A 26,438-nucleotide genomic window follows, 5' to 3' on the forward strand; every position below is an offset into this window, starting at 1 on the left:
TCTGGACAGATATCCACATTGCAAAAATCACTATCTTGAGGTGGGAGGGGGGAAGCACTAGTTGAAATCCTCATTGGCAATCTCAGCAAGAGATGGACTAGGCATTGAGTGGTTTTGAAAATGAATGAGATTGAGGGAGCTATGTTGCGATATTATGACAATTATTTGGACAGCAGGAGGCAGATTAAGAAAAAAGAAAAATGGTGGTATTGCACTCTACCTCTGCACACAATCCTCTGGGTGCTTTGTGGCTGTGCCTAAGTCTCTAAAGACACTCAGGTAAAATGATGATGTGCATAGCATAAGAAGATAGGAGGCAGCAGTCCCTGCCCTATTATGCCCCTTGTGGATGGTCTGTGGATCTGCGTAGTGTCCCCAACTCCTTCTTGGTTGACCTCTTCTCCTTGGGCACATGCAAAGAGCTTTGGTGAGTTAGGCTGCACAGCATGCAATGGTGGCTATCATCCTCTGTGGGCTTCCCTAGTCCTGAAGGACCACTCTTCTTATTCATATTGATTTCATACTTCACCATTCAAATCTGGGGCCCGCTGCAGCCACAGAAGGGGAGGATAAATAGATCCCTTCCATCTCCAATGCTATGAATTTGGTATCCTGAGCAAAAATCTGATTAAGACACTTGGTGATTTAAATACACTGTGGAGTAATAAAAGCTTTTCCTAAAATTGTAGTGAGTAACTCGGTATTTTTTGCAAATAATAAAATCAGATTAATTGTAATTAGTCATAGGCAGATGTTCTAACTTCATCATTTCTTGACCATGCTATTGACCTGTTATGTGTTTGTCCATGTTGTTAATAATTTATTCTTTGAAAAAATCTATGTGCATTATAGTCTTTGATCTTGTCATGAATTTCAAAGCCAAAGATTCTGTTGTCTTTTCTCCCCCCTTTTTAATTTTCAAAGAGAATAGAATAGAAAATCATTTTAAAACTTTTTTTGCCAGATGACACCTATCCATGTTAATGAGAGCTGTACATTAGTACTGTAAAATAATAATCAAGGCAAGCCTACTGTACTCTGCAGGTGAAAAGTATTTGAATAGAAGACTTAATGCATCCAGCAGATTAAAACAGAAATTAAAGACTTTAGACTAAGAAGAGATCAAAGGCTGTCTTTCATTGTTCTTTTTATTGTTTATTGACTTCAAAAAGACTTTTTAGTTTAAGCTGACTTTAATGTCTCATGAATGCTCTTTTGTAAAGTGACTTTGAAAACTCATGGATAATGTCTTCATTAAGTGGAGAAAAATCTTGGTAAAAATATAACTAACAGTGCTTTCATTCTAGTAGAAAGAGATAACGCTTTGCTTAATTAAGGTCTGTTTTCCCTCTGTTCTGAATTTTACGAACTTTTTTTTGTTGAAATTAGTGCTGATAAAAGCTTGAAATCGACATCTCTAAACTGAAACCCTTCGTTTTCTACAGAAGTACAGAAATGTGAGCTCTCTATCTGTATTTGTTAATCAGTTAATCAGGCTGTCTTACTCTTTCTTCCAGGCACTTTAAAGAAGAGAATGAAAATACAACTCTGTAACAGTACATGCAAATTCTGTTATGTTGATACTTAAGTTTTTCTAATAAAGTACTTGAGAACTTTAGGCGCAAGTTATCTCTGTGAAGTTTCATACATTAAGCTAACTAAGTAATCAAAGCCTGGCCAGATTTACCCACCAGTGTCCAAATATTTCAGTATCTTTGAACTATATTAATGTAAACATTAGCAATGGTGATGTTCTTAGACATTATGGTGATGAGGGCCATACAAGTACCTACATAGATTTCCAAATCTATCAAACTATGGTGAATGATTAAGAAAGAGTCTTTCTTATAAGGAGAGGTGATGAAATCTTTGTGAACCTTTTGTGTAATTTCCTCCAACTTGTGGTAGAAAAACTGCAGTTGAAAAAAAAATCCCTGAATTTCTTTTCCCCCACACCCCAAAAAATCCACATACCCCTACATACACTTCCTTAACACCCCCTGACTTACAGTTTTTCAAGCCTTATTTGAGAGAAAGGGAATCTCCTGGGATCTTCAAGGGATGCCAGATAGCCATTTCCTCTGCTGTGAGTGCTATGTGCCCATGGAGTCTCAAGGACAGAAGGATGTTCTGGGAGACAGGCAGGCTGTCTCCCAGGAATTGGTTCTTGTCCCTGTTGTCTGAATAAGTGAGAGATGCATCTTCAGTTTGCTTGATTGGTCCCTGGGGTTTCCCTAGTTCTTGAACAATGTAGTCTAGGGCTCTTTACACTGCTTTACATGTTTAAAATAGATTTTAGTAGTGGGGATAAACTGTTTGATGTGTGGCAGGGGGCCTGCCTGTTCCCCAGAAGACATTTCCAGGATAAAGGAGAGGCAGTGAGTTTGAGAATCACTCCCTTCCTTTCTTCCCCCCACCTCCAAAGGAGAAAGTTTTGGGTGAAAAACATGTGGTGGGCCCCTTGATTATTGCTGGACCACCTTGCAGGCTTCTTTAAGCAGGTTGCAGGGCCTTTTATGTAAAGAAAAATGTCATGTTTAGGTAAACAATTGGCTTTCCATGAAAATTTTGTTGAAAAAGGTATGCCTTGTGCTTTCTGTAACTGTGAAAAATGCCTAACCTTGCTAAAGTTGTCAGGGATATTGTCATTCTTCAAAACCAGTAATGCACTTGGTAGCTCTTGCTTTCAGTCACTGCTAGAGACATGTTGGCATGATGAAGTACTGTTTATAAGTTATATCTGTTCTTAGCATATTTTAACTATGTTATGTGTGTCAGAAAGCTTTATGCCCTGATGCATACTCAGTGACACACTTGCAAGGAAGTCTAGTTTAACGCTAAATAGATGAACCATAAGATCATCATTGGTGTTGCTTTTGGGAAGCCTTGTCATTGAAATGGCAACATGTATTCAGTTTGTGTATGACTTTGTTTATGTCGTGCCATTTACCTTGCTAGCGTGAGCAGAAACATTCTGAATTTTGCAGCTCACTACACAGTAGTTTGTCTTGTACAATATTTTTTCATACACACAGATTTAAAACAAACTGTGCAATATAAACATATTAATGGTACAAGTACTTAACTATTTTATGGACGTAATCTTTGTGTGTGATTTAGAGGCTCAATTACCTGTTGTTGAAATTGGGGGAAATAAATGTCCCTGAGGGTTTGTATCACAATCTTGTGATTTTTGGCACTCATAGTACAGACAAACATCTACATCTATGTTCATAACCTGAGTGTCAACAGAAATAGTGTGTTAAAATACTGTAAGCTTATCAGCATGTCTTTCTGAGTTTGATGATTTAAAAAGAACATGATATAGATACCAACAGTTCATAATTCTTGTATCTGTAGAGTGAACATCTTGCAGGGGAGGCTATTCATCCTTCAGAACCTAATACAGTCTTCATTAATTCTGCTATCTTTGTAGGAACATTAAGTACATTTTAGAAAAAAAAGAATACTAGCTTTTTTATACTTAGGCAAAGTGAGGATCTAGACGGTGGCACTGGTTTTGTGTGATGCTATTTCTTGACTGCCTATAAAAAAATGAAACAATAAAAAATGTGTGGCGATTTATATGTATAATTCTTATTAACACTAACTGGTTCATTTTATTTGTTGTTTTATTTGTATAGTGTCATTGGGTTCCATTGCATTTGCATAGTACATACTTGAAGGTGTGGGCAAAGTTCCTGACCATAAGACAATTAATCAAAATGTAAACAAAAGAAAGGGAAAAGAAAGCATCTTGAAAGCAAGACAACTAAGCTGTTATGCTTGGCATTAGTCGTCTTAGTTCCAATTTTTTTTGCTTTTTAATTTTCTTTTAATTATTATTGTTTGTTGTACTGTGAACTAGATTGGGACTAAGTCCTAGGATGTGTTGAACATATAAAAAATTGGGACCTGAGGATGGTCATCACTTTGCAGGATTGGGCCCATACACATTAGGAAGAGGTGGACAGTCACATACACAGAGAAAAATCCCCTGCAACTTACTTCTTCACAAATACAAATTATGCTTTCCTTTACACCACGCTGAATCTGGATTTACAATAGTATAAGTGAGAGCCGACTGTGGCCTGGAGTAAGCCCTACTCTAAGCAAGTAATACTGAGCTCCCTGGAAGTTATGCCCTCTTATTCTGGGCCTGATTTTTCCCCTGGCCTTGTTGATAATGTCTACCTCAGGGGAAGCATAAGTTAAAGCATGTGGGTTATATCATGCTATTGATTTGCCAGCACAACTCCCCATTACAATTAATGGGGAGTTGTAATGACCAACTGGGAGCATGATATGTTTGTGGGGGAACTGCTTTATCTTATTTGTTTGCTGTTGGCCAAATGTACCACTTCAGGACACTTTCTCCCTAAAATGCCTTTGTTTTGTTCAGCTGCTCTCTCCTTTCCTGCTACCACTTCCCCTCCAAGTTAGATGCATTTTCACATCTGCAAAATGGCGCCATATTGGTGGAAGTTACTCTACTGTGACATTTCAAAATATTTCAGAACATTTCAAAGTCTACAATCATATTTCCTTAGAGAAGACGAAAGGGACATCCAGCCTCTACTCCCTCTATTAATGTCACTAGTATAATATGGTAGCAGGCAGGGGCGGCTCTAGACATTTCGCTGCCGCAAGCAGAGCGGCATGCCGCGGGGGGCGCTCTGCCGGTCGCCGGGAGGGCGGCTCTGTGGGACCAATGGTCCCTCTGCAGGCACGCCTGCGGGAGGTCCACCGGAGCCACCTGCCACCCTCCCGGCGACCGGCAGAGCGCCCCCCGCGGCATGCCGCCCCAAGCACGCGCTTGGCGTGCTGGGGTCTGGAGCCGCCCCTAGTAGCAGGGCACTGATAGGTAGTTGAATTAAGTTAGACAGTTAGCATCCTCCCCTTGTGCTGAAGCTTGTGAGTTACACAGTGTAAAGAATCTGTATCCTCGGTAAGAAAGATGGCTAAAATTTCACCGAGACATGGCATCCCATGCATGACAGTGCAACTAGTTCCTGTCATACCCTGTTCTCTCCAGAGACCTACATTTTAACACTGCATCCATTTACGTAACAGTTGTATTAATTACATGTAATGTAGCTATGAGCTAAAGTACTGTGGCCTTATTATAAAGGAGAGAGGGTGAGTGTCGTAATGAGACTTGAGCACAATTGATCTATGACTTGGATACAAGAGATTCTTAAGGGAGTTTGCTGATTTATGTAGAAGACAGATGTCTGTGGCCATTAGGAAACACCAGTTATTACTACCTATCAATCTCATGTTAAACCTATGCAGCAAAACCTTGTATAATAGTTCTCTAATCTGTTAAATTAGGGGTTAATGAATTTAAAACGTTATTGAGCAGGAAAATGCATCTTTGTAAAGTAGACAATATCAGAAGCACAATATACACTAGTCAACAATATACAACAGAGCCTTCAAAACACTGAAATAATAAATCAATACATTAAGAAATGCTGTATATGATATTTTTTCATAACCCTTTTGTTATTGCCAATATTGCTTCTTTTGGACAGTAAACATCTACCTGTATATAAGTGTTATTAAATTAATAGAGATTTTAGTGCAGAGATCAAACCCCAAAGTAGTACAAATGTATTATTCCTTTAGAATTAAAGCCTGCACATTCATTTTTAGAATAGTCCTAAAATTTTGTATAATTTTAATTTGGATACTGGCTTTTCTCTTAGCTGGCCTCAATGTCTTAATTAGCATTTTTTGTAAAGTTCAAATATTATTTATTCACCAATGCAGGTAAATCTAAAAATCAGGATCTCTAGATGTGCCCAAAGAAAGCAATTGTACAGTATGTGTCTCCAAGATTTGTTATTTATAACTGCTACTTTTTGGAGACCTTAAATACAATATCAGTTACATTCTTCTTCACAGTGGGGAAACGCCCCCTTCACCCCATCTCTAAAAAGAAAAAAATATTTTGAGAGGGGAAAAATCAAGGACATTGTTTCTTTGAACATTTTATGTCTCAGCATCTTACTTTCTGCATGTACTGTATATGCATTTTTCTTTGCAGTTATTAAATGAAAGTGGGGAACAGAACAGAAGGGATTTTCAAAAATTTCAGGAGCACCTACATATACATAAAACAGAAAATACTATTGAGGTGACTATGTGTATCAGGATAGCACTTTTTCCACACCACCTGCTGCAATTAAAAATGAAATCACCAAGCAGCCAGTACAAACTTCATCAACCAGCTGATATCATAATTAATGACTATAGAGTCTCTATTATTGTGTACTTCCAAGGCATCAAGTGGAAAGCTGTCGTAGTGCTTTAAATAATGAAAAAGTTTCAGGCCTTGATAAATGGCTCAGTTGGATGCAGTTTAGAAAGTTGAGAGCATATGCTTCTGTCATTAAAAACTAAGGACCCTTGTTACCCTTGCTATAAGTTTTCAGATTCATCTGAAACTCTTTGATCTCTTCATGTACTTAAACTGTGTTGTTTAAAATGAAAAGGTGTTGGAAAATATGGTGTACATGAACAACTCAGTTAGTAGGGAAAGAAGGATGAAAATAAAAGCTGCTGTTCATTAACATGTTTCTTACTCATCTAAAACAAGTAGCATTTGTCCATATAATCTTGTCTTGCAGTGAGAATAGGTAAATATTTTTCTTTTAAGAAATAATCTGAGTCCAATAAAGTAAGATATTTCAGTTGTTTGCAGTGAGGTTTCAAAGAATTAATAGGGAGAAAGTGAAATGACAATAAATAAATTCTTTTCATATTTGAGGTGAGTCTCAATTTAAAAAAAATACTCTGCAATGATTTGTTTTATAGATATGTAGATTGGAATAGTGTTGCAGAAATTTCTAACATTGACATTGTTTAAACTTATGTTAAGAATATTTTTACTATATAGGTGCTCGTCATTTCCTATTCTTAAATTTACTCTCTGAAAGAGCATAACTTTGTTGTTGAAGTTTTTGTGATTTTAACTGAAAGCTGATTATTATTTAGCTTTTAAGATCACTGTTGATTATACCCTCCTATAATTTGGTTGCTTTCATAGCTGTAGGAAGAACTGAAATGCATTGCTTGGCAGAATGTATTACAGCAAGAGAAGGAATTTTATCTAATCCAGTTCCCTCTCAATTGTTGTTTTGCTATTTTTCATGCACAGAAGTTGTATTCCAGTACCATTCCTCAACCCCCCTGCTATCCCTTGCAAAAAGAATATTTCTCCTGGGGATGCTGAATTAAAATAATGAACTAATACATATTTTGTTAGGCACTGATTGGCTGTTTTAGATACCCTTTCGTATGTAAGAAAAAAAAAACCTTCCTTCCTTCCTATCAAGCAAACACCTAGAATACTATGAAAACTTATTTTATTTTTTTTTGGTAGGCGGAGGGGGCAGAAGGGGTTTACTGTGCATTACAAATAATGATGAAATGTAGAAGCATCTACAGCCCCCAACCCCATTGTGCCTTAGCATCCTGAGATGGCCCCAGCCCCAAAGAGCTTACAATCAATGAGAAAAATGTATAGTTAACTAACTGGATTATGAACTGGAAAGACCGTTGAATGTGTCTGTTAAAACAGGTGTTGTGAATATTCTATTTTTGCAAATACTAAAGTCTTCTCTTTACTCCCCAAATTGTCATATGGACAGTCATGTTGTGATAGCAACTTTAGCAGCTTGTGCTAAGATTGAGTCCCTGGGATTCTTAATATTTGATACTCTCATTGCTTCATTTTTTTGTCTTGAAAAAGGAATGATTGAGTGACCACTTTTTGTTACTCTCAGTACACTTACAAACCTTCTTTAATGGGATACATTGAGGCAAACCAAGCACTGATGTAATGTGCCCAACTCCATTAATTTCAAACGTGCAGCACCTGCTCACATGAGTAGTGAATTTGTGATGGGTGATGAATATTAACCAGGAAGTTTGGACTTTCACATAATGGTCCTATATCACTGCAGCTTCTTGGCAAATTAGATTAAACCTGAAGGACACAGGGCTTGATCCATTTTAATTCATGATGTGTGAAAGTTGCACTTCAGACAGAGTTGTAGGCTAATTGCTTCTGTAGTTAAAGACTTCAAGAAGTTATCAACAGAAATATTTGTCTCAGAATGCTAAGTAGCTGCAAGACAATAGGCCAGGGAGTGCAGTAGCAAAGATCTACATAGAAAAAGGTTTTTCATGTAACTGTTCAAAATATTGTCAGATTGTACCATTAGATGCCTAGGATTTTGTCATATTTCAGAATTTGTGTGGTAATTGAATACATATATCCATTGTACACAATCTTGAATTACTGTATGATTATCTTGGGCACTCAAAAGTATAAGAACACTTGAAAGTAAAATTCAGGCATAGATATTCCATAGCAGGTCTTACAATCTAAATATTGCTCTTAGCCTAATCAAAGCAGCAAGAGTAGTCACAGCAGTTGATGGACTATTTTTCAAATTGATTTCAAAAATGTATTTAAGGGGATGATCGTCTACTCTAGATTACCTATTGATTTTTAATATGAAAAGCTCATTATATAAGCAGTAACTGCATATAAAAACCTAGCAAACCTTTGCATAAATCCTTTAATTGAATTTCCAGAGCCTGTGGTTCTACTTTTTTTTAATTAAATCTATTTCTTTTTTTTAAGTGTTACTGTGTAATTTGCATGCTGTGAAGTGGCCCTGTCCCAGATAAAGTGCCATTGATCCTTATTAAACCTCACCTCTGGGCTTGCTCAAAACTAACTGGAAAAATTAAAGTGTTCATGCTGCAATGCACTTATTGCTTGTGTGATAGGATTATGGAAAAATAATAAAACTAATTTCCAAGAGAGAATTTATAATGCAAGATTTTATTTTTTTCAATTTGATAATTAATAGCAAAATCATATCCTAAATATAAATCATATTCTAGCCTACAAACTGCAGTAGTAATTAGGAAAGATAATATATACTTGATGTAAAACCATCATGTTGTATGAAGATAATCCTTTGGTATTTTAATTTTTTAATTGTAGGTTGAAATGAGGATGGATTCAGTTAAACAGATTAGAGATTTGAACTGAAAAATCTGTATCTAAAATATCTTATATTAGTAGTGATTTCCATTTTATTACTTCGGAGTTTAAAATATGAAAAAATGATATTCCGTAAATATTTCTGCTAACAATTTATGTATTAGAATTATCATGGGAAGGAAAAATATAAAAGATGCAATAGGTTTTTCTGTTTTTTATAATACCTAACATTTGTTACTTTAAAAGCAATAAAATCCTTTAAAGAAATATTCATAATCAATAAGAACAGAAAATATGGAATGTATTAACAGAGTTATAAAAATGTTGGTAGAATGGCTCAAAATGAAAAACACAGCCAGTTATGTATGGTTTAAAGTGTAATCAATTTTGAGGTTGCATGAAGATATAAATGATGAACACAAGTAGTAGCATTTTTAGTAAAGGCTGTTGCAAAAATACTGTATTTATGACCTATTCCATTCTTTTTATAGCTCATTAATGTAGAAAACAAACAAAGTGTATCCATCTTTTTAGACAGTTTAAAATTCCCTTAAATGATATTTTTAAATGGAAATACTGAGCTCATTTTGTAAGCTTCTTTATGCAGACACATGCTGTATTGAAAGGGAATTCAAACTGGATTTCCAATACTGTACGAGTTATGACCAGGAGCGTTCCAAATCTGTAGGGAAAAAATATGGAGATGCTTTTCCATTTTCTGCAAATAGAACTGCCAAATCCACCACTTTCGAAAGGTGGTGAATTGCATGTGTTAGCCAGTAATATATTTGGTGAAACTAGATTAGAATCATCAGTTGCGCAAATTCACTCCTCAGTTAAAGTACTTTTTTTTTTTTAAGAACTTTTTATCTATAGAAGGATAATTAGTTTAACTGGGTTTCCAGTTTGCTCAGTTTACACTGAAAGAGTTTGAATTCCACCTTGCTAACAACAGAGTTTTAGTGAATCTGACTTTTCTAGAACTCGGTTTCACTGGTTTATCTCGTATTTTTACTTTAAGACTCCTATATAAGCTTTAAAAACAATCACTTCTGTCTGAAAATGTTTTGCCTACTATTGTTACACGCAACATCCAAAATAATTATAACTGAAGCAGAGGAAAGGAAAAAAAACAAAAACAAAAAACCTTTGTGTCTTTACTGTGTGTATAGTCAGTTTCCACTGCAGTCAGTCACTCTGATTAGGATGAACAGATGTCCCGATTTTATAGGGACAGTCCCGATATTTGGGACTTTATCTTATATAGGTGCCTATTACCCCCCCCCCTCCCGATTTTTCACACTTGCTGTCTGGTCACTCTACTCCTGATCCTGCAATAAGCGTCCTGAGGGAATACCTCTGTGGTCATTTGGAACTCCATTGGCATCAATAGGGCTCCCTTTGGACACAGGGATCAGTTTCCACCCCCCGTTTGTCTGAGTCTTTGACACAGCTACAAAGGAGAGAGGAACACTTAGAAAATAAGAACATGTGGCTGTAAAACCACACAAATTGGCAGTTGTTGTTTCTTGGAGCTACTTTGAACAAGACATAAAAACAATGATAGATTTAAGATTTTAGATAATATAGCCACATTTCTGAAGGGCTAAACTCTGCAAAATGTGTTGATTTGGATAGTTCTTTTTAATGACAGTAGACATCTACAATGTGCAAAAATTATACAAAATCATTTAGATAACTGTTGTTAATGGCCAAAATGTACTAGCTAGATCTTTGCATAGAAGACCTCTCCACACATGGATCTCCACTACCGCACATCAAATTGGGTGTTCAGGTCCCTCCATGGCCCTCCAACCCCACTCCCAGAATCCTGTGAAGACCACACCACGTAGTTTGAGGTCTGTGCTTGGTGGTGACGGGTGGGGAGAGAGAAATAACGTGGATTGGGGATGGATTAGGTAGATCTGGGAAAGGACGTGTGTTGTTCCCCCTCGAGTCGCGTGGAAGTTCCCTGGAAAAGCTAATACAGCCCTAATTTTATTAATGATTGTTATCTCACTCCAGGATCCCTGGAAGTTGCTATACTTAGTGGAAGTTGCTTATAGCATGGCTTCAGGGGAGTTGTACGTCCAGGGAGGGGAATGTACTGGGGGGTGTTATAGTTGAACTTTGGTACCTGTCCCAAAGAGCTTATAGAGTATTATAATTACTAATAATATATTTTCTACCAGTTGCAACCAAAACTTACTAGGTGCAGTACAAAGGAAGGCATGATCTCTACCCAGTGAGTTTATAGTATCAAAATATTTATAGTTCAGTAGTAGAGGAAAGGGTTACAAGGAATATGGTAAAGGTGGTGATTGGCCAAGTGTTGATGTATTTTTGATAATACTTTTTTCCCATTAGATTGTTCCCAAGTGGCATCTAAGCCTTGTTATAATTAGTTAACTAATATAGTACTCCCAACCACAAGTATTAAAAAAATCATGAGATTGGCCTAAAAACCATGAATTTAAAAAAATGTGCGTTGGATTTCTTTTTCTTTTTGGTTACTGAGCCTTTAGGGTGTACTTTGGTCACTTTTTCAAGCTTTTCTCCTGCAACCACGACACTTAAATAAAAACCAGAGATTTTGACATAATCACATGCCTCTTGAAGCTCAGATTGTAAGAAAAACACCTAATAATGAAAAAATTGTGAGGGTTGGCAACACAGGAGTCAGGGGAAAAGTACATTTTGGGAGAAAGGTCTCAACAAAGACAGGTTAGTGGCCTTGTGGAACAGATCAGGAATGGAGCAGAATGGAAGGAAAATGCAGAGATAGTTGTAGGAGATGTGGACAAACTGTGTTGAGGCTGGCATTGTTGGCAGAGGTGGTTGATATGGCATCGAAATTCTTTTTCCCTATTCTTGTTTAAAATGAGACTCTCTACCTGCAGGACACATGGAGTCTTAAGGCTCTGGGTCGTTGAATACTGATCACTTTATCTGTGGTACTGAGCTCCTGTGGATATCACTAGGAGTTGAGAGTGCTCAGAAGCCTACAGGATGAGACTGCTTAGATGGATAATTGAATGGCTCTTAAGAAATATGGGAACACAAGTGTTTCCACTGGCATTTGCTCAAAAAAGTTGGATTCCCATAATGAAGCATTCAAGCTCTTGAAGATTTTCCATAAAATCTCCCTGAGCCCATTTTGTTTAATAAAGCTTATATTGAATGACCCTTCTTGTATCATGAAATAGTATTACAGTATGGGCCTGATCCTGAAATCCTTACTCACTCAAGCAGTCCTTATTTACACAACTTGCGCTGTTGACATCAGTGGGCCCACTCACACAAGTAAACAGTGAGTAAGGGTGGCCAGATTGACCCTTTTAATAGCAACAGACTAGGTAATGTAAATAAACCACTGGTGAATTTCCACAGAGCTGAGGGAGAAATCCCCTGCACGTTTTTATTTTTGCTGGCAACTAGATAAGAAACAAGTAATGAACCCAAAGTATTCTAAGTGTTTGCATGGCTTTGTAAGGTACATATGATGGTGACTTGTCTATTATTTCATTCTCTTTTTCTTTTTTCTGCATCCAGTTCTTTTCCAGAGGATTATTACTTTGAGCTGGTATTACAAATAGGATATTAAACTTATGGAAACTCAGGATATTGCTCTTTGAAATTTACTTCTGTTTTATTTAAAGTGAAATACATGTGATCTAAAACAATACCTTGAAAAGGAATATTTTAAGATTAATTCCTATGTCAGTGGATTTGCTGTAGTTTCCTAATGGTCTTTAGTGGAGGAAGTAAGTGACACTGATCAGTGTAGGTGGACAGTAAGATTTATAATGTATTTGTGCTAGCTGATTGCCAACAGAACTGGCCTTTCCCAGCGGTGCTGTACGCGTACTTGGAAAATCAATAGGGATTAACCTATGACCCTCCTCACATACTTATACTGTGGTCTGCATTGCTTACCAATATTTCATCTGTTTCACTTAAATGCTGTTACTTATTCAATAATGTGTGGCTGTTCTTGCAAGCTACTAATTAATTTTTAAAATGCAGTATCACTTGAAACTGAGATAAAACACACCTTTAGCATCAGGATGGGTGGAGGATTCTTGGTTTATTTAGTACATTCATTTTAATTAAAAATCCTACTTTGAAGGACTAAAGTTATGCGTTGAGATAAAAAGTATGCACTAAATGAAGTGCAGAGACCTTTTCATGGCAGTTACCAATACAGAATTGCCCGTTTTACCTAGTTTCTTACAGTAGAGTGTAACCTAATGTCCCAGTTTGCAGTAGACAGATTATATATATATATATATGTTGTTGTTGTTGTATTTTATTTAATTTAGATAATAGCCATTGCTTTAAAGAAGTGTTTTTTATTGGATAGTTAAGAAGTTAGTGGGAGTTTTGCCATTGACTCCCATCAGATCAGGAGTAGGTTTCCAATGTTGTGTTGTTACAGATTGCTAATTTAAGCACCACTCTTTCAAACACTTACACATATGCTTAACTTTATGCAGATTGATAATCCCATTGATTTCAAACATAAATGTTTGCTCTATTGAGGCCTAAAACATTTCCATCACGTTCAACTGTCAACTAAGAAAGCACATTCCTTCTGAAAATGATATGCCTACTGTCATCACAAATAACACATAGGGTTTCTACAACTGGAATAGTTAATGAAAAATAAAATGTTTTCTCCTTATTTAATTTATATTTTTGATAATACTTTGTTTACAGTCTGTTCAACGGTTTCCCCTGTGTAGTCAATTTCTCTCTTGCTGAAAAGACCATTATAAACATCAACCAGGGATCAGAAATACATTTAAAAAATGTATTTTACATAATACATATATTGAATCCAAGACATATTATTGAGAGGTTGGGAAGCTGGATTTTTTTTATTAAAGTACCAATCAGTTTAAAAGGAAAATATGATAGTGTCCCTTAAATAATGGAAATTTAAAAATTACAGTCCCTTAAGTAGGATACATTTCTTGTATTTCAATTATATTTTGCCAAAATCTAAACATATTAACCTAACAAAATTATTTTTGATGTGGCATCTTTCTCTATATAGGAACACTTTTAAAATTCACAGTTTATTATGGAAGCATACCTATTCCCCAGAGTTTACTTACAGTTTGCTATTGATTTGGTAGCTGGTATTTGAATTGGTTGATGTACTCAGTAACTTGTTTAAGATATTCGACCTGAACTATTAGTTTAAATAATGTATTCATAAATTGATTAATCATTACAGTAAGAGTTATTAGCTGCATTTATATCTATGTACTATCCGCAATTGACTCCTAGTCTAATAATCACACATACTTAAACAGAAGTTCAGTTTTCAATTACAATATAACTGATAATTGAAGTGCTCAAAATAGTATGTTTACAGGGAAGGAAAGCGAATGTATTGGCTTTTGGAGAAAGTTTTATAATGTGGATAGTGAGCATTACTGTGCTTATTTAATTAGCAAAACATGAGTCGCAAATGCAGATGTAGATTTTTACTCAGTGCACATGTGCAACTTCTGCCTATATTAATAAGGCTAACGGTATAAGCACATGCTGCATTGTGGGAGGCAGAGGATGAAAGAAAGAAAGAGTGAAAGGGAGCAGAGGAAAGAGAGAGGATGCGGGATCCCCAGAGCAGGATTGGTGTCAGGAAAGGGGAACGAGGAAGATGTCACCTAATACCGAAGCTCCCCTGAGCAGCAGGCACTGCCTGCTACAGGGCGCACAGCTGTGTATGCCTGTGCAGGTTAGGAGGGACCTAGCCCACTGGCAGGAGTGGCTGGGGAAGCTGTTGGTTTTGTTGCAGTGCCTGAAGAGTGCTGGGGATCTGCTGACAGAGCAATGGGGTACCTGGGGTTGCTGGGTACCTGCTGTCATAATGCTGAGGTGTTACTGAGTGTTGAATTGGCTGATGGTAATTGCTGAGGTACTGTAGCGGGGTGTGTAAGAGCTGGATGGGTGGGTACCAGGCTGGGTTGGTGGGGGAGCTATTGGGGGGGATTTCTGATCAGGAGCTGAATGGATGGGAGAGTCTGAGGCTAGTATGATGCTCTTCACCTTATGATCTCACCAGCAGGATGAGTCTCCAGAGGGGGTACAGAAAGGCTGCCTGACAACCCTGTACAGCAGCAGCCCTCAGTGCCAGGAAGAGCAACTGGAGGTAGTTCTTGTAGCCTTGATACATATTTGTTTTATAAATAAATATTTATTAAATGCTGCTGCCTCTTTCCCCTTCTGTACCTGCAAGAGATTGGTCTGACTTACATCCCCTCTAAATAGAGCTTTAAATCTTTAACAGTGCCTGATTTGACGACAACATGCTTTTAAAAAGTCTGTCTCCATCATAATAGTTGATATATAGCTTGGGGAAAGTCCTTTTAAATTTAGTCCTTCAGACTATTATGATTAAAAATAAAGTTTTGATATTCATTTAACAGATTTGCACAATATTTTATTATTTATTAGAAACAAAATATGTTGATTGTGTTGTTGCACAGTGCAGAATCCCAGCCACTGGGATTTCCATAACAAACGGCCCAACCAGCTCCTGTTGAAGGCAATGTGAGTCTGTCCATTGTCCTCAATAGGAATTGGATCACACCCTAAAGTCTGAGCGTTGATTAAACAAAGAAGTAGTCTCCAAGGAGTGTATATACGTCACCGGGGAGGGGAGGGGGGGAGAGACTACGAACACGCACATGTAACCAGCTGGGCAGCTCCTCTGCCTAGAAGATAGTTTTAAATATATTTCACTTTGGATTGACCTCAAGTGTTTCAAGCAAATGGGAACACAGTATACACATATACTGCACCTTACCTCCGGCATATACTTTCGAGAACTAATGAACTCCTTTAGTAAGCATATGCAAAGCACACATCTAACCCATTTCAGTTTATTTTCTGCATAAATCATTGACATGCATCAGACTCTTGCACTTCATAATACAGTAACTAGTGGAACTTTTTCATATTTCGTTTGAAAGCCGTTTTGTTTCACCACATGCTTTTTCTGCTTCATAAATTCTACTTTAAAACATTCAACAACCTGCTAAATTAATATATACTGTGTTCTTTCTCTAATGGGTAGGGGAACTTGTCTCACAGCAGTGCATTTGTTCAGCTCTGTTTTGAAAAAGTGCTGCCTGCCGTGTGAAGGACATCTGCTCACAAATGAATGATTGTGCTTTTGATTCGGAGCAGCACCTTCACTTTAAATGCTGGCTGCAGATGAAAGGAACAGATTGCTGTGGTACCGCTTTTGTGAGGATTCCTCTACCCAGCATGTGGCTTCATACATTATTGAGAGCAAATCCACTTTATACTACCACTCCTCACTGCACTTATTTTGCCAACCTTATTCAGAATGTCAGCATGGGTCACTTTTCTACAAAGGAAAAAAAGGCCAGTTAGGAAGATTAAGCAGATAAATTATTTACAGTGTTTAATTATCATTGTACAGGTTTATTAAACTTCGTGGTTACCTAGAAACCTAAGCAGCTGCTAAGAAGAGTCCACTAACATTGAATAAAAATGTTTTGTGTAAAATGAAATCCTTTTATGTGTGCTGTGTTAATATAAATGTTTAGGTTTTTTTGGTTAAGTGCCAAATTTGACTTGCATTTGATGTGATTTTTTTTTTTTTAATAATCCATTCCTAGCTCAGCTTATTTTGGTAGGAGATCCCAAGGAATGTTCTGCTGAGTTGACTGGAATCCTGGTATACTACTAAGTGTCCTAGACAGCAAGCAGACCTAAAAGATATGCTTGGGAAATCTCAGAAGGCTCTGTTTCAGTGATATTAAGGATAACTGTGTTTTGCCAGAAGCTATAACTAGATGATTTTGTAGCAACAAGATTGGAACACCAAAATATGTTCTACAATTTTCTTTATTATTTATACTAGATAAATAATTTACTTTGTTTCTTCTTCATAGCAATTGACTTAGGTTCTACTGAATCACAGAAGTGAGGATTCTATTATTATTAAAAGTGCAAGTGTTGGTGTGAACTGTCCTCTAGGAACTGCTTCCACATCTCTGTACACTATCGTAATATAAACTAATGAGATCCATTAAAGATCTGCCCGCGTAGTTGAAGGGAACCACCTATTAATCTGTCATCTTTGAATACTATGAAAAAATTAAGACCATCAAGCAACCGTGAATTTGAAAATGAAAAAGGCAGTACCAACCTATTATATTCTAAGGATGAGTGCCAAATAGGTAGAAATTGATTTAAAGTACTAGTTTAAAAATATCCTGTTAAATACAATGAAATGAAATAACCAATAATATACCAATATAAAGGGTGAAATCCTGACCTCATTGCAGGAAGCAGTGGAAGTTTTGCCATTGACTTTTGCCATTGACAAAAGTATGCACCCTTTGCAAAGCTGCTAGTTAAATAGAATCCTAAATTTCACAACAAAATAACCCTGACTAAAACTGTGTTTTTAATTTAGCTCTTTCTATCCCCCTCGGGAACAATAGCCACTTATTTACTATCTAAATACTGGACTATCATTAAAACTAATCAATAGACTGTATGGCAAGGAGGTATTTTTATCTTACCGTGGCATTATATTTGGGTAATTACACAATCTATCTGGTTATTTATTTTTCTCCCATTAAAGCAACCAAATCCATGAAGAATTATTGTCACTTGTAATCCCCAGCAATAGGAAGTGTTTGTATATAGCACAGTATTCCCCAGTCATTCAAGCTCTCAGTTCAAATTTTCAGAGAATTGGGGGCATACATAGTTGGGGGAGTTAGTGCAGCTGGTTTTGAAGCCTGCATGAAAGAGAGTCTATTTAGCCAGCTCCCTGCTGGATACCTAGCATGGCACCTCTTTTATTATGAAGTTTAGGAACTGTGGAGAACCAGAATTGGAGTCCCAATGGTCTTAGGAGTTCACAGAGCTCAGCTTAACAAGAGCCTGATTCAGAGCCCATTGGAAGCCAGTGGGAGCCTTTCCATATACTTCAGTAGGTACTGGATGTTTGGACCCAAGACCTCTTAAACTCGTCAGGGTGAATCTCTGGTTTTGTGGAAGTCCTAATCTCTGTAGGTCTGGTCATTTTATACAGTTTAGTCCTTGCAGAGTTTCAGGCAAATCTCAGGTGGGCATATCAGACTTTGGAATGACTGAGAATTTGACTAATCAGAAACATCACTAGCAACTAAAACTTGACTTCCAATAAAATGATTGATTTTGGATGGAATATTTGACTTGCAATGTATTCAAATTTATCTGATGAATGATTTCTTGGAATAATCTTTGGTCTGTATTTTACTTGTGAGAAATTTGTCATAAAGATCGGATATCCAAAATTCTGGCTGTTTTTGGTTAATTTTGATTGGACACTTAGCTCACATGATATTTCTGTTTCCTGACTGGATGAGGCCAACTTTTAAAATCAAATATCTGGTGTCAATACTCATGTTTACATGTCCAGCATTTGATTTAGGGGAACATTTCTATATTTGCATAAAATTTAAAATCTTTGAACTTTCTTTCCAGTGATCTTACCTAGAATAATTTTTTCACAGACAGTGCCAAAGCAGATTTATTTAGTTTGGTTTTTTTAAAGCAAATATTCATGAATAACTCAGACCAGGTTACCAAAAGGTATATCTAGGTTTGTGCACCTTCCATATGCCTGGGCCAATGTATGATTTTAGTTGGAAACCGGTAGAGGGGGGAAATAACTCATTTTTTATGCAGAGTTAACTTGTCAGTTTTTTGGGTGGTTTTACTCAAGATAAAACTCTGTATATAAACTAGTCTGAAACTAAATCCTGCAAATTAAAACTGCTGTGTTTCTCAAAGCTCCAGCAACATTTGTTGTGCTCTGATGCCTGAAAAGAAAATTCACATGGTTTACAAACTCCATTTTAGAAATGTGAGACCCCAGCGCAAGGAGGCCAGGAGAAGTATTAGCCAGCATCAGAGGAACATAGGGTAGAAACTTGGCAGTTTGGCAAAGATCAGCAAATCACAGGCACTAAATGAGGATTCACTGAAACCACTTTTCACTCAGGTGTGACCATGATTTCACTGTGGCTAGCATTGACACTGAGAGGCATGTAAACTAACCAGTGTAGCTGACCAATGAACATACGTTGAACTAACGATGTGATTGAACTAACCGTTGAGAAGCATGTAAATGTCTTCAGTGGTTCACAATATCTGACATATAATTATTAAACTAGCTGATAATGGATGGCTTGTTGTGAATAAAAAGTTTATAATATGTGAGTCTATAGTTAGAGCAGGGGCTGGCAACCTTTCAGAAGTGGTGTGCCGAGTCTTCATTTATTCACTCCAATTTAAGGTTTCGCATGCCAGTAATACATTTCAACATTTTTAGAAGGTCTCTTCCTATAAGTCTATAATATAGAACTAAACTATTGTTTTATGTAAAATAAATAAGGTTTTTAAAATGTTTAAGAAGCTTCATTTAAAATTAAATTAAAATGCGGAGCCCCCCGGACTGGTGGCCAGGACCCGGGCAGTGTGAGTGCCACTGAAAATCAACTTGCGTGCCGCAGGTTGCCTACCCCTGAGTTAGAGGATACTAATTTGTATATTCTAGTGGGGGTAAACTTTGGCAAAGACCTATCCCAAATAAGCCATTCTTTTAAGAGAACATCTGTTGAAACAGGCAATTTACAGTCTCCTTAATATACAGAATGGCATAATTAAGCCTCCAGGGAGACCAATATTAGTTTATTAGAAGCCATTTCTAGTTCTCTTTATCTTTACACTAAATGGCTTTATCAAACTGATTTTTTTTGTCTATTTTTCAGTTTTAGTTAACATTTCTGATATGATACAGAAATGTTAAGGCTCACTATCAACAGCTGGACTTGAAAAAACAAACCATCAATAACCACCACTGATAATAGTAAAAGGTCTAGTTATTACTTAGTCCTGCCTCGAGCACAGGGGCCCAGACTAAATTATTTATTGAGGTCCCTTCCAGTCCTACATTTCTATGATTCTAAGGAACACTCCTTAAATATAGCAAAGACACTCCCATCTCAGAGGTTGCATCAATGTCTGCAAACTGAAAACAATGACTGCACCCCCTTTAAGCGGGGGGGATTTGTCTTGTTGGCCAAATGAAGGGAACAGTGCTTTATGGTTGTGGGTGGAGGAGGAGAGAGGAAAACTGCTGCAAAAGGAGACAAGGGGCCAGCATGGCAACGCTGACTCATCCCCTGGGAACCGGATGGGTGGAAGGGTTTTAAAGGGGCAGCCCTGTGCGTGACGCCCACTTTTGCCCAGAGCAGGCTGGGGCAGCACCCATCCTCCCTCCCCATTAGGTGGTGAAATAGCAGGTTTGGTCAAGACTTGCTGTGGGCATTGCACCAGCCACCCCTTGTTTAGGGGGACTGGGAAGGAATTTTTCCCTTACCACCAGATTGGCCTAATTGGAGTTGGGTTTTTTTTTGCCTTCCTCACAGCAGGTTCAGGAAGGGCTTTGTTCATGCATGGCATGATGGGCAGTAAGCTATATGTTGCAACTCATTATATAAGTGTGGGGCAGATGTCCAGTGCAGGTACTCCGTAGGGAAGGTATACAGTGACCGGATAAGTGGCTTGTAAAAGGACTTAAAAAGGAGATGTTCGTTAAAAAAACGGAATGAGGTAGCTTGGGAACTCCTATGTTTGATATGGCAGGGAGCCACCCTCCCTTTCTTATTCATCCACCTTAACCCTCTTACAACGGGTATAGGGGGATGGTGAGCTCCCAGCAATGGATTAGCTGTGGAGGAACCTGGATGGAAAAAGAGGGGGAGCTGGCAGAAGCCTCCCCCCACTCCCGTAATTATGGAATGACTATGGGGTTACCTGTGCTGTACACTTCTATCTTCTGGGTAGTCCCAGACATCTAATAATAAAGTTGCAGCCTGACTAACACCATGTCAAACGTCTCCTGTCCTTTTTTCGGTATGGCGGGACAATAGCATATAAAGAAAACTGTGATATAATAAAATTGACTTATGATGTAGATATGCTATGCCTACGATTGTGAGTGGCTTTGTTTAAATATAGCACCATTAAGATGCAATTATCTTTACAACATTATTATATTTTAATTATTTATGCTGAAATTTCTGTATATCAACCATGGGGCGGGCGGGGGGGGGGGGAGAGGGCGGGATTTCTGCCATATAAGAAAACTTTTGAAAACAATTTTAATCTCTACTTTGGGTTTGTGTCTCAAGGAGGCACAGAATCTTTGGGGCCAAAAGATACCAACCAGAGTGTACCTTGGAAAACACTCTTCCCAGTTCATTGGGAACAGCCGCCCCTGAAGTTTTATCCTCATTTGTGCTGTTTGGTCACGTGGTAGAATCCATGGATAAAAACCTGCTGAAGTAAATGGGAGTTTTTCCTCTGAAATCAGTTGAGCCAGGATTTCACCAATAGTTCCTGAATTTTAGCTCCCCCACCCAAATATGTATGAAATTAAGGCAGGATTGTAGCACTATTATCTTTGAAATGTTGCACGGGAGAAAAAGACAACACCTTATGAATGCTTATGAGACCTTATTACCATGGGGGAAGGGGGAAATAATGAAGAGGACAGGTCACTGATTCCGAGCTATCTGCATCATTTGGTAAACTGGGAGCAAGCAAAGAATGTGTGTTCTAATATGACTAAATGCAAACATATACATCTAGGAAGAAAGATAGGGGACTCTATCCTGGAAAGCAGCGACTCCGAAAAATATATTGGGATGTGGTGAACAAAAGTGAACCTCACAGGGCACAGAAATGAAAATGCACTTGTATTTTCTCAGTGCTGGTCAGTTTGTTTATTTAAAAGCAATTCTAATGAGCGCTGCTATATAGAGAAGAAATATCCCTACCCTGGAATTGCAGTTGCTTTCTGGAAAATTGCAAGTTTCTTCCCTATAGTTCTCAGGCATGAATGCTGTCTGCAGCACTAATGTAGAAAAGATTTTGCTATGATGTCTCCATGCAAATAACAAATTAACAGAGCTCATAAAGGAATCAAATCTCCGTAATTCAGCATTCAGGGGAGTAAAAAAGAATGTAGGCTGTCTCCGCTCTTTCAGAAGTGACATCAAGATTTAGATTTTTAATGCACTGCCTCTTTTCAGCTCATCAGTTTTTAAATATACACGATTTAATATCTTTCATCAAGCATTCACACTATCTTCCAGACCAGATGTGAAGTCCCCCAAGTTTTCACCCGAATCTCGAGTTGTGGCAAAGAGCTTACAGTGGTCTGACTTCTGTTCTGTCTTTGCGAGAGAATCTTGCTTTTTGTTCACTCTTTGATGTGTCAGATCTATGCCATAGATCATTACAGTTTTCATTTCCCACATACAGGACTCTAGGGATGATGATTGTGTGAGAAACAAACCTTTGAGGCTAAGGCAGACACTTCAGTGCAGTTGTCAAATTTAGTGCTGGACAGTCTGATTTGAAAATGTCTTCTTTTACTGAACTATGCTTTCTCCTAGGAGTATGCACAGTTGCAACCTGCCTCTCCAACTACTGCCTATCTCCTTTCTTCCCCTCATCTTTAAACTTATCAAATGTGTGGTTTACAACTGCTGCCTCAAACTTATATCTGCCTTCCATCCTATATTCCTTCCAATCTAGCCTCAACTTTTTTTTTTGCCCCAGAAAAACATTCTCACTAAGGTCTCTAACAAACTGTTTCTGGATACATTTTAGGGCCTGTACTCCACCTTCATCCTCCATGACCTTTCTGCAACTTTTGGGCCCACTGATCGTGCCTTTTTTTCAAAATTTTATCTTTCTCTGGCCTTTGTGGCTCCTGGTTCTTATCCTTCCTGAAAAAAGGAGATAGGATAATATCTTTTAACACTTTCTCTCCAATTCCTCTGCTTTCCCAAGTGACTTAGAAGGTAAAGCAGAACAGAGATTAAAGTGATTATCATGACCCATTATGGTCCAGATGACCTTGGTCCTTGGAGTTGGTCTCCCCAGCAACGGGATCACTGATTTCATGTTTCTCCTCAGCCCCACACAGACTTTCTATCTCAGGGTAAAAACATCCAAAAACCCTGGACCTAACAGCTTGACTCATGAATAAGGAGCAATTTGAAAGTTGGAGTATTCTGACTCCCTCTTCAGTACCCTTCTTTCAGCAAGAAGGGCTCCATACTAAGGTGTACGTTTCCTATATACTCTATCAATAGTGTTAACAAAGACTCAGTATCATCCCTCGGAGCCTTATTTATCCCAAAGAGGAACACAGAGAAGGTTACAGCTGTAACCAGGCCCAGCGCACATACATTCATTATCAGGGGTGCTGGAACTAGGGGTATTGGGGGTGCAGCAGCATCCCCTGTCTTGAAACAGTTTCCATCATATACAGGGTTTATAGTTTTGTTCAATGGCTTTCAGCACCCCCACTATACAAATTGGTCCAATGCCGCTGTTCACTAGCCATTGCAAAATGGATACACGTGTTTCAGCTGGAAGGCTTTATATGCCGTGTTTCTCCTTAACCACCACATTATTTTCCTAGGCATATCCCCATCTTCCTGTTCCTCTTTTTCAGATTCTGCCTACTCTCTGGAGAAAAGGGACATTTTGTCATACCTGTCTCTCTTTCCTCCTTGAGAAAAGTAACTGCACTGATCTGACCTCCACCAGCTCTGTTAGGGATATGGGACACAAAGAACAAAACTCAGTCCTGAGCTACATACTTTCCTCTACTGATGGACTGGTTTGTATATTGCTTATATATACTACCATCTGTTTGTGTTTAGTTTGGGTATTACTGGTATAGTTGTGTTATCTCTGGAAGATATCTAGAAGAGGAAAAGAGAGGCTGAGATCCCTCACTTTCCGCACAGAAAGAGACTGGACTCAAGTACAAGAGTCAGTGGATATGCCTTTCTCAAACAAGAAAAATGGGCAGATAAGACAAAATTTCTCTGTGTAGGCAAGTACGTCCCTTTTCATTTTAAAACTCTCTCTAATGGTTAAATGGGTAGTCCTAATTTTCTTCTACTGGAGGATGTTAAATTAAGGGTGGCTCCTAACTGGCTGAGGAGCTGTATGGGGGATTTAATTTAAATCAGAAGATAATGCATGAGGGAAGCGGTACCTTGAGGATGGCAAGAATTCTATTGATGGATGCAGCTTTACTTTTTAATTAACACACCCCCCCCAGCTTTTGTGCTACTACAAAGATGTTAGTGGAGTTCTTTCTCTTTGTATTTTTTTAAAACTTCTTCCAAGTCTTTCTTTACTTTCATTTGAAATCCATTGTCTCTTGGGTTTCCAAAGTTGCTTAATGGATTAATACATTAGTCATCTAGATCCTCACTTCATGAGGATACAAATTTAAGTCTTGGTTTAGGTAGTTAGGTCAGCACTTTGTTCTTACTGTTGAGTCTCAAATTTCTTGTTCTTCACTATGTTGGCATGGACTTCTAGAAGGTTAGGGATGACTTAGTCTTGGCTAAAAAATTACACTTCTCTTGCTTTATCTGCAGGCGTGCATATATCATGGGTGATCAGGCCTTTTCCAGAAAAGAGTGGTGTGACTTCACATTAATACTGTACTATATGGATCTATTAAAAAGGGAGAATTTTTCAACCTTGGGATCCCAAGTTTATGGCTCTATTGAACCAGCCCATCGCGAGCTCCACCTATGTCCCCTGGGAGGTGTGATAATATTTTTTTGGTCCTGAGCATACTTGAGAAAGTTCTTGGAGACCAAGGGAAGATACTCCCCTTCACATGCCTGTGAGGAACCATGCCAGATACCGCGTTGATGAATATGATATGAAAACAAAGGTATCTATGTAAATCTGAAGAGGAAAAAATGGTTTTTTCCTCCAAACCGAATCTGGATCAATAAAAAAACATTTGATTGAAGGTATGCTCTAGGCTCTGATTTGTGCTACAGTTTGTGTTTTTAACCTTGCTCTGAGCCATAGGAAAAAATGGCATCTTCACATAGGAAAAGCCAGGAAAAATTCCAGAGAGGGATTGGCCTGTGGTTTGCCCAATTGTCTTCACTGAGAGGTTGATGTTACAAATCAAAATGCTTCTGTGACCTCTTCAGAGTTCTGCCTATTAGCTGCATCATAGGGCTAAATTGTGCCATTAAGGGACAGCACAGCATTAGATGTAGCATGGAGTCCAAGTGCCCCGGGTTAGAGCTTGGAGGCAGATTTCCTTTCTGAGGTTCCTGTCCCTCTGAGGGCACACAGCTGCAGAGGTGCCATGTCAGGAAATGCAGCTTACTGTCACCACTGCATCTGCCATGCTTTGTGGTGAGATGGGAGGTAGCAAGATGATTTGGGCCCTTCCTCATCCCCACTCTCTTTCTGAGTGCTGTGAGCATTCCTTGTGCTCCTCTGAGCTGCTATGTGGCCCTTATGCAGGAGACAAAAGAAAAAGCAGATTGGGTGAGGAGAGAAGGCTTTATGCATCCTATTATTTTTCCCTTGGGTAATCACCACCTACATTTTCACTAGGCCCAATCCAACCCATTGTGTTTCTTTTAAATGCTGAGAGTTCTCTAGATGTGTCTGTTTTTGAACCTATCTTCTTAAAAATTTAATTATTATCACTTGTATTGTAGGAGCACCTCCAGATTCCAAATACGATCAGGGACCTTTCTGCTAAGTAATAAGCTTATGGGAAACTGAGGCACAGAGAGATTGAGTTTCCCAAAGTCAACCAGCAAGTGGCAGAGGCAAGACTAGAACTCACGCCTCCTGATTATAGTGTTCTATGCACTAGCCCACACTGCTTATATTACCATATATCCATGAATATCTGTGAAGAGTAAATGTTTATTTTAAATATTTGTATATATACTGTATGGTTAGAATTAAAGCTTATTACTAGAGCTGGTCAAAAACAATGTGTTTTGGTCAAAATTCAGCCAGTGTAATTTTCATTGATGTCATTCACACAACATCAACACTTCTCCAGGTCCTAGAATCTATGGAGAACAAGTACTTGCCAGACAAAGTAAGAGGTATATAACCCCACAGTGCAGAAACCATGTGAGACGGTTGGGTCTGAGCAGGGGGAGCAGATTTTGGTCCCATAGAGGAGCTTTGTAACAAAGGGCCCGATCCTGGCAAAGGCTAAAACTAAGTGGGATTTGAGGGTGCTCAGAACCTCAGAGGTAAAGATCTGGCCAATGTAAAGTAGAATCTAACTCCAAATATTTCTTGGGAAAACATTAAGTTAAAATGATGGAGGTTTTTTTTTTTCCTGACACATCCTATCCAACATTCTATGCTTGCCTTTTTCACTGGAGAGAACTACAGGACAAACTCATTTGAGAATTAAGTCAAATTCAGTTTTGGTATTTCATTAGTTGCTGGATTGTTTTCAACGTGGTGGTGTTTATATTTGGTG

The 26,438-nt window shown here is 38.1% G+C and overlaps 1 protein-coding gene across 3 annotated transcripts in view; it reads left to right on the forward strand.

The window, feature by feature from the left end:
* Positions 1-26,438, forward strand: part of WWOX (WW domain containing oxidoreductase) — a 647,484-nt gene that overhangs the window by 205,485 nt on the left and 415,561 nt on the right. The window contains exon 9 of one of the 3 annotated variants that reach the window (XM_044986920.1): positions 1,518-1,565. The exons of the other annotated variants lie outside the window; for them this stretch is intronic. Within the exon in view, the coding sequence (XP_044842855.1) occupies positions 1,518-1,526 (9 nt within the window). The 3' untranslated portion in view covers positions 1,527-1,565. Of the gene's footprint in view, positions 1-1,517; positions 1,566-26,438 lie in introns of those variants that run through there. 3 annotated transcript variants of the gene reach the window in all.

Source organism: Mauremys mutica, chromosome 14 (assembly GCF_020497125.1).
Source record: "Mauremys mutica isolate MM-2020 ecotype Southern chromosome 14, ASM2049712v1, whole genome shotgun sequence".
Classification (NCBI taxonomy): Eukaryota; Metazoa; Chordata; order Testudines; family Geoemydidae; genus Mauremys; species Mauremys mutica.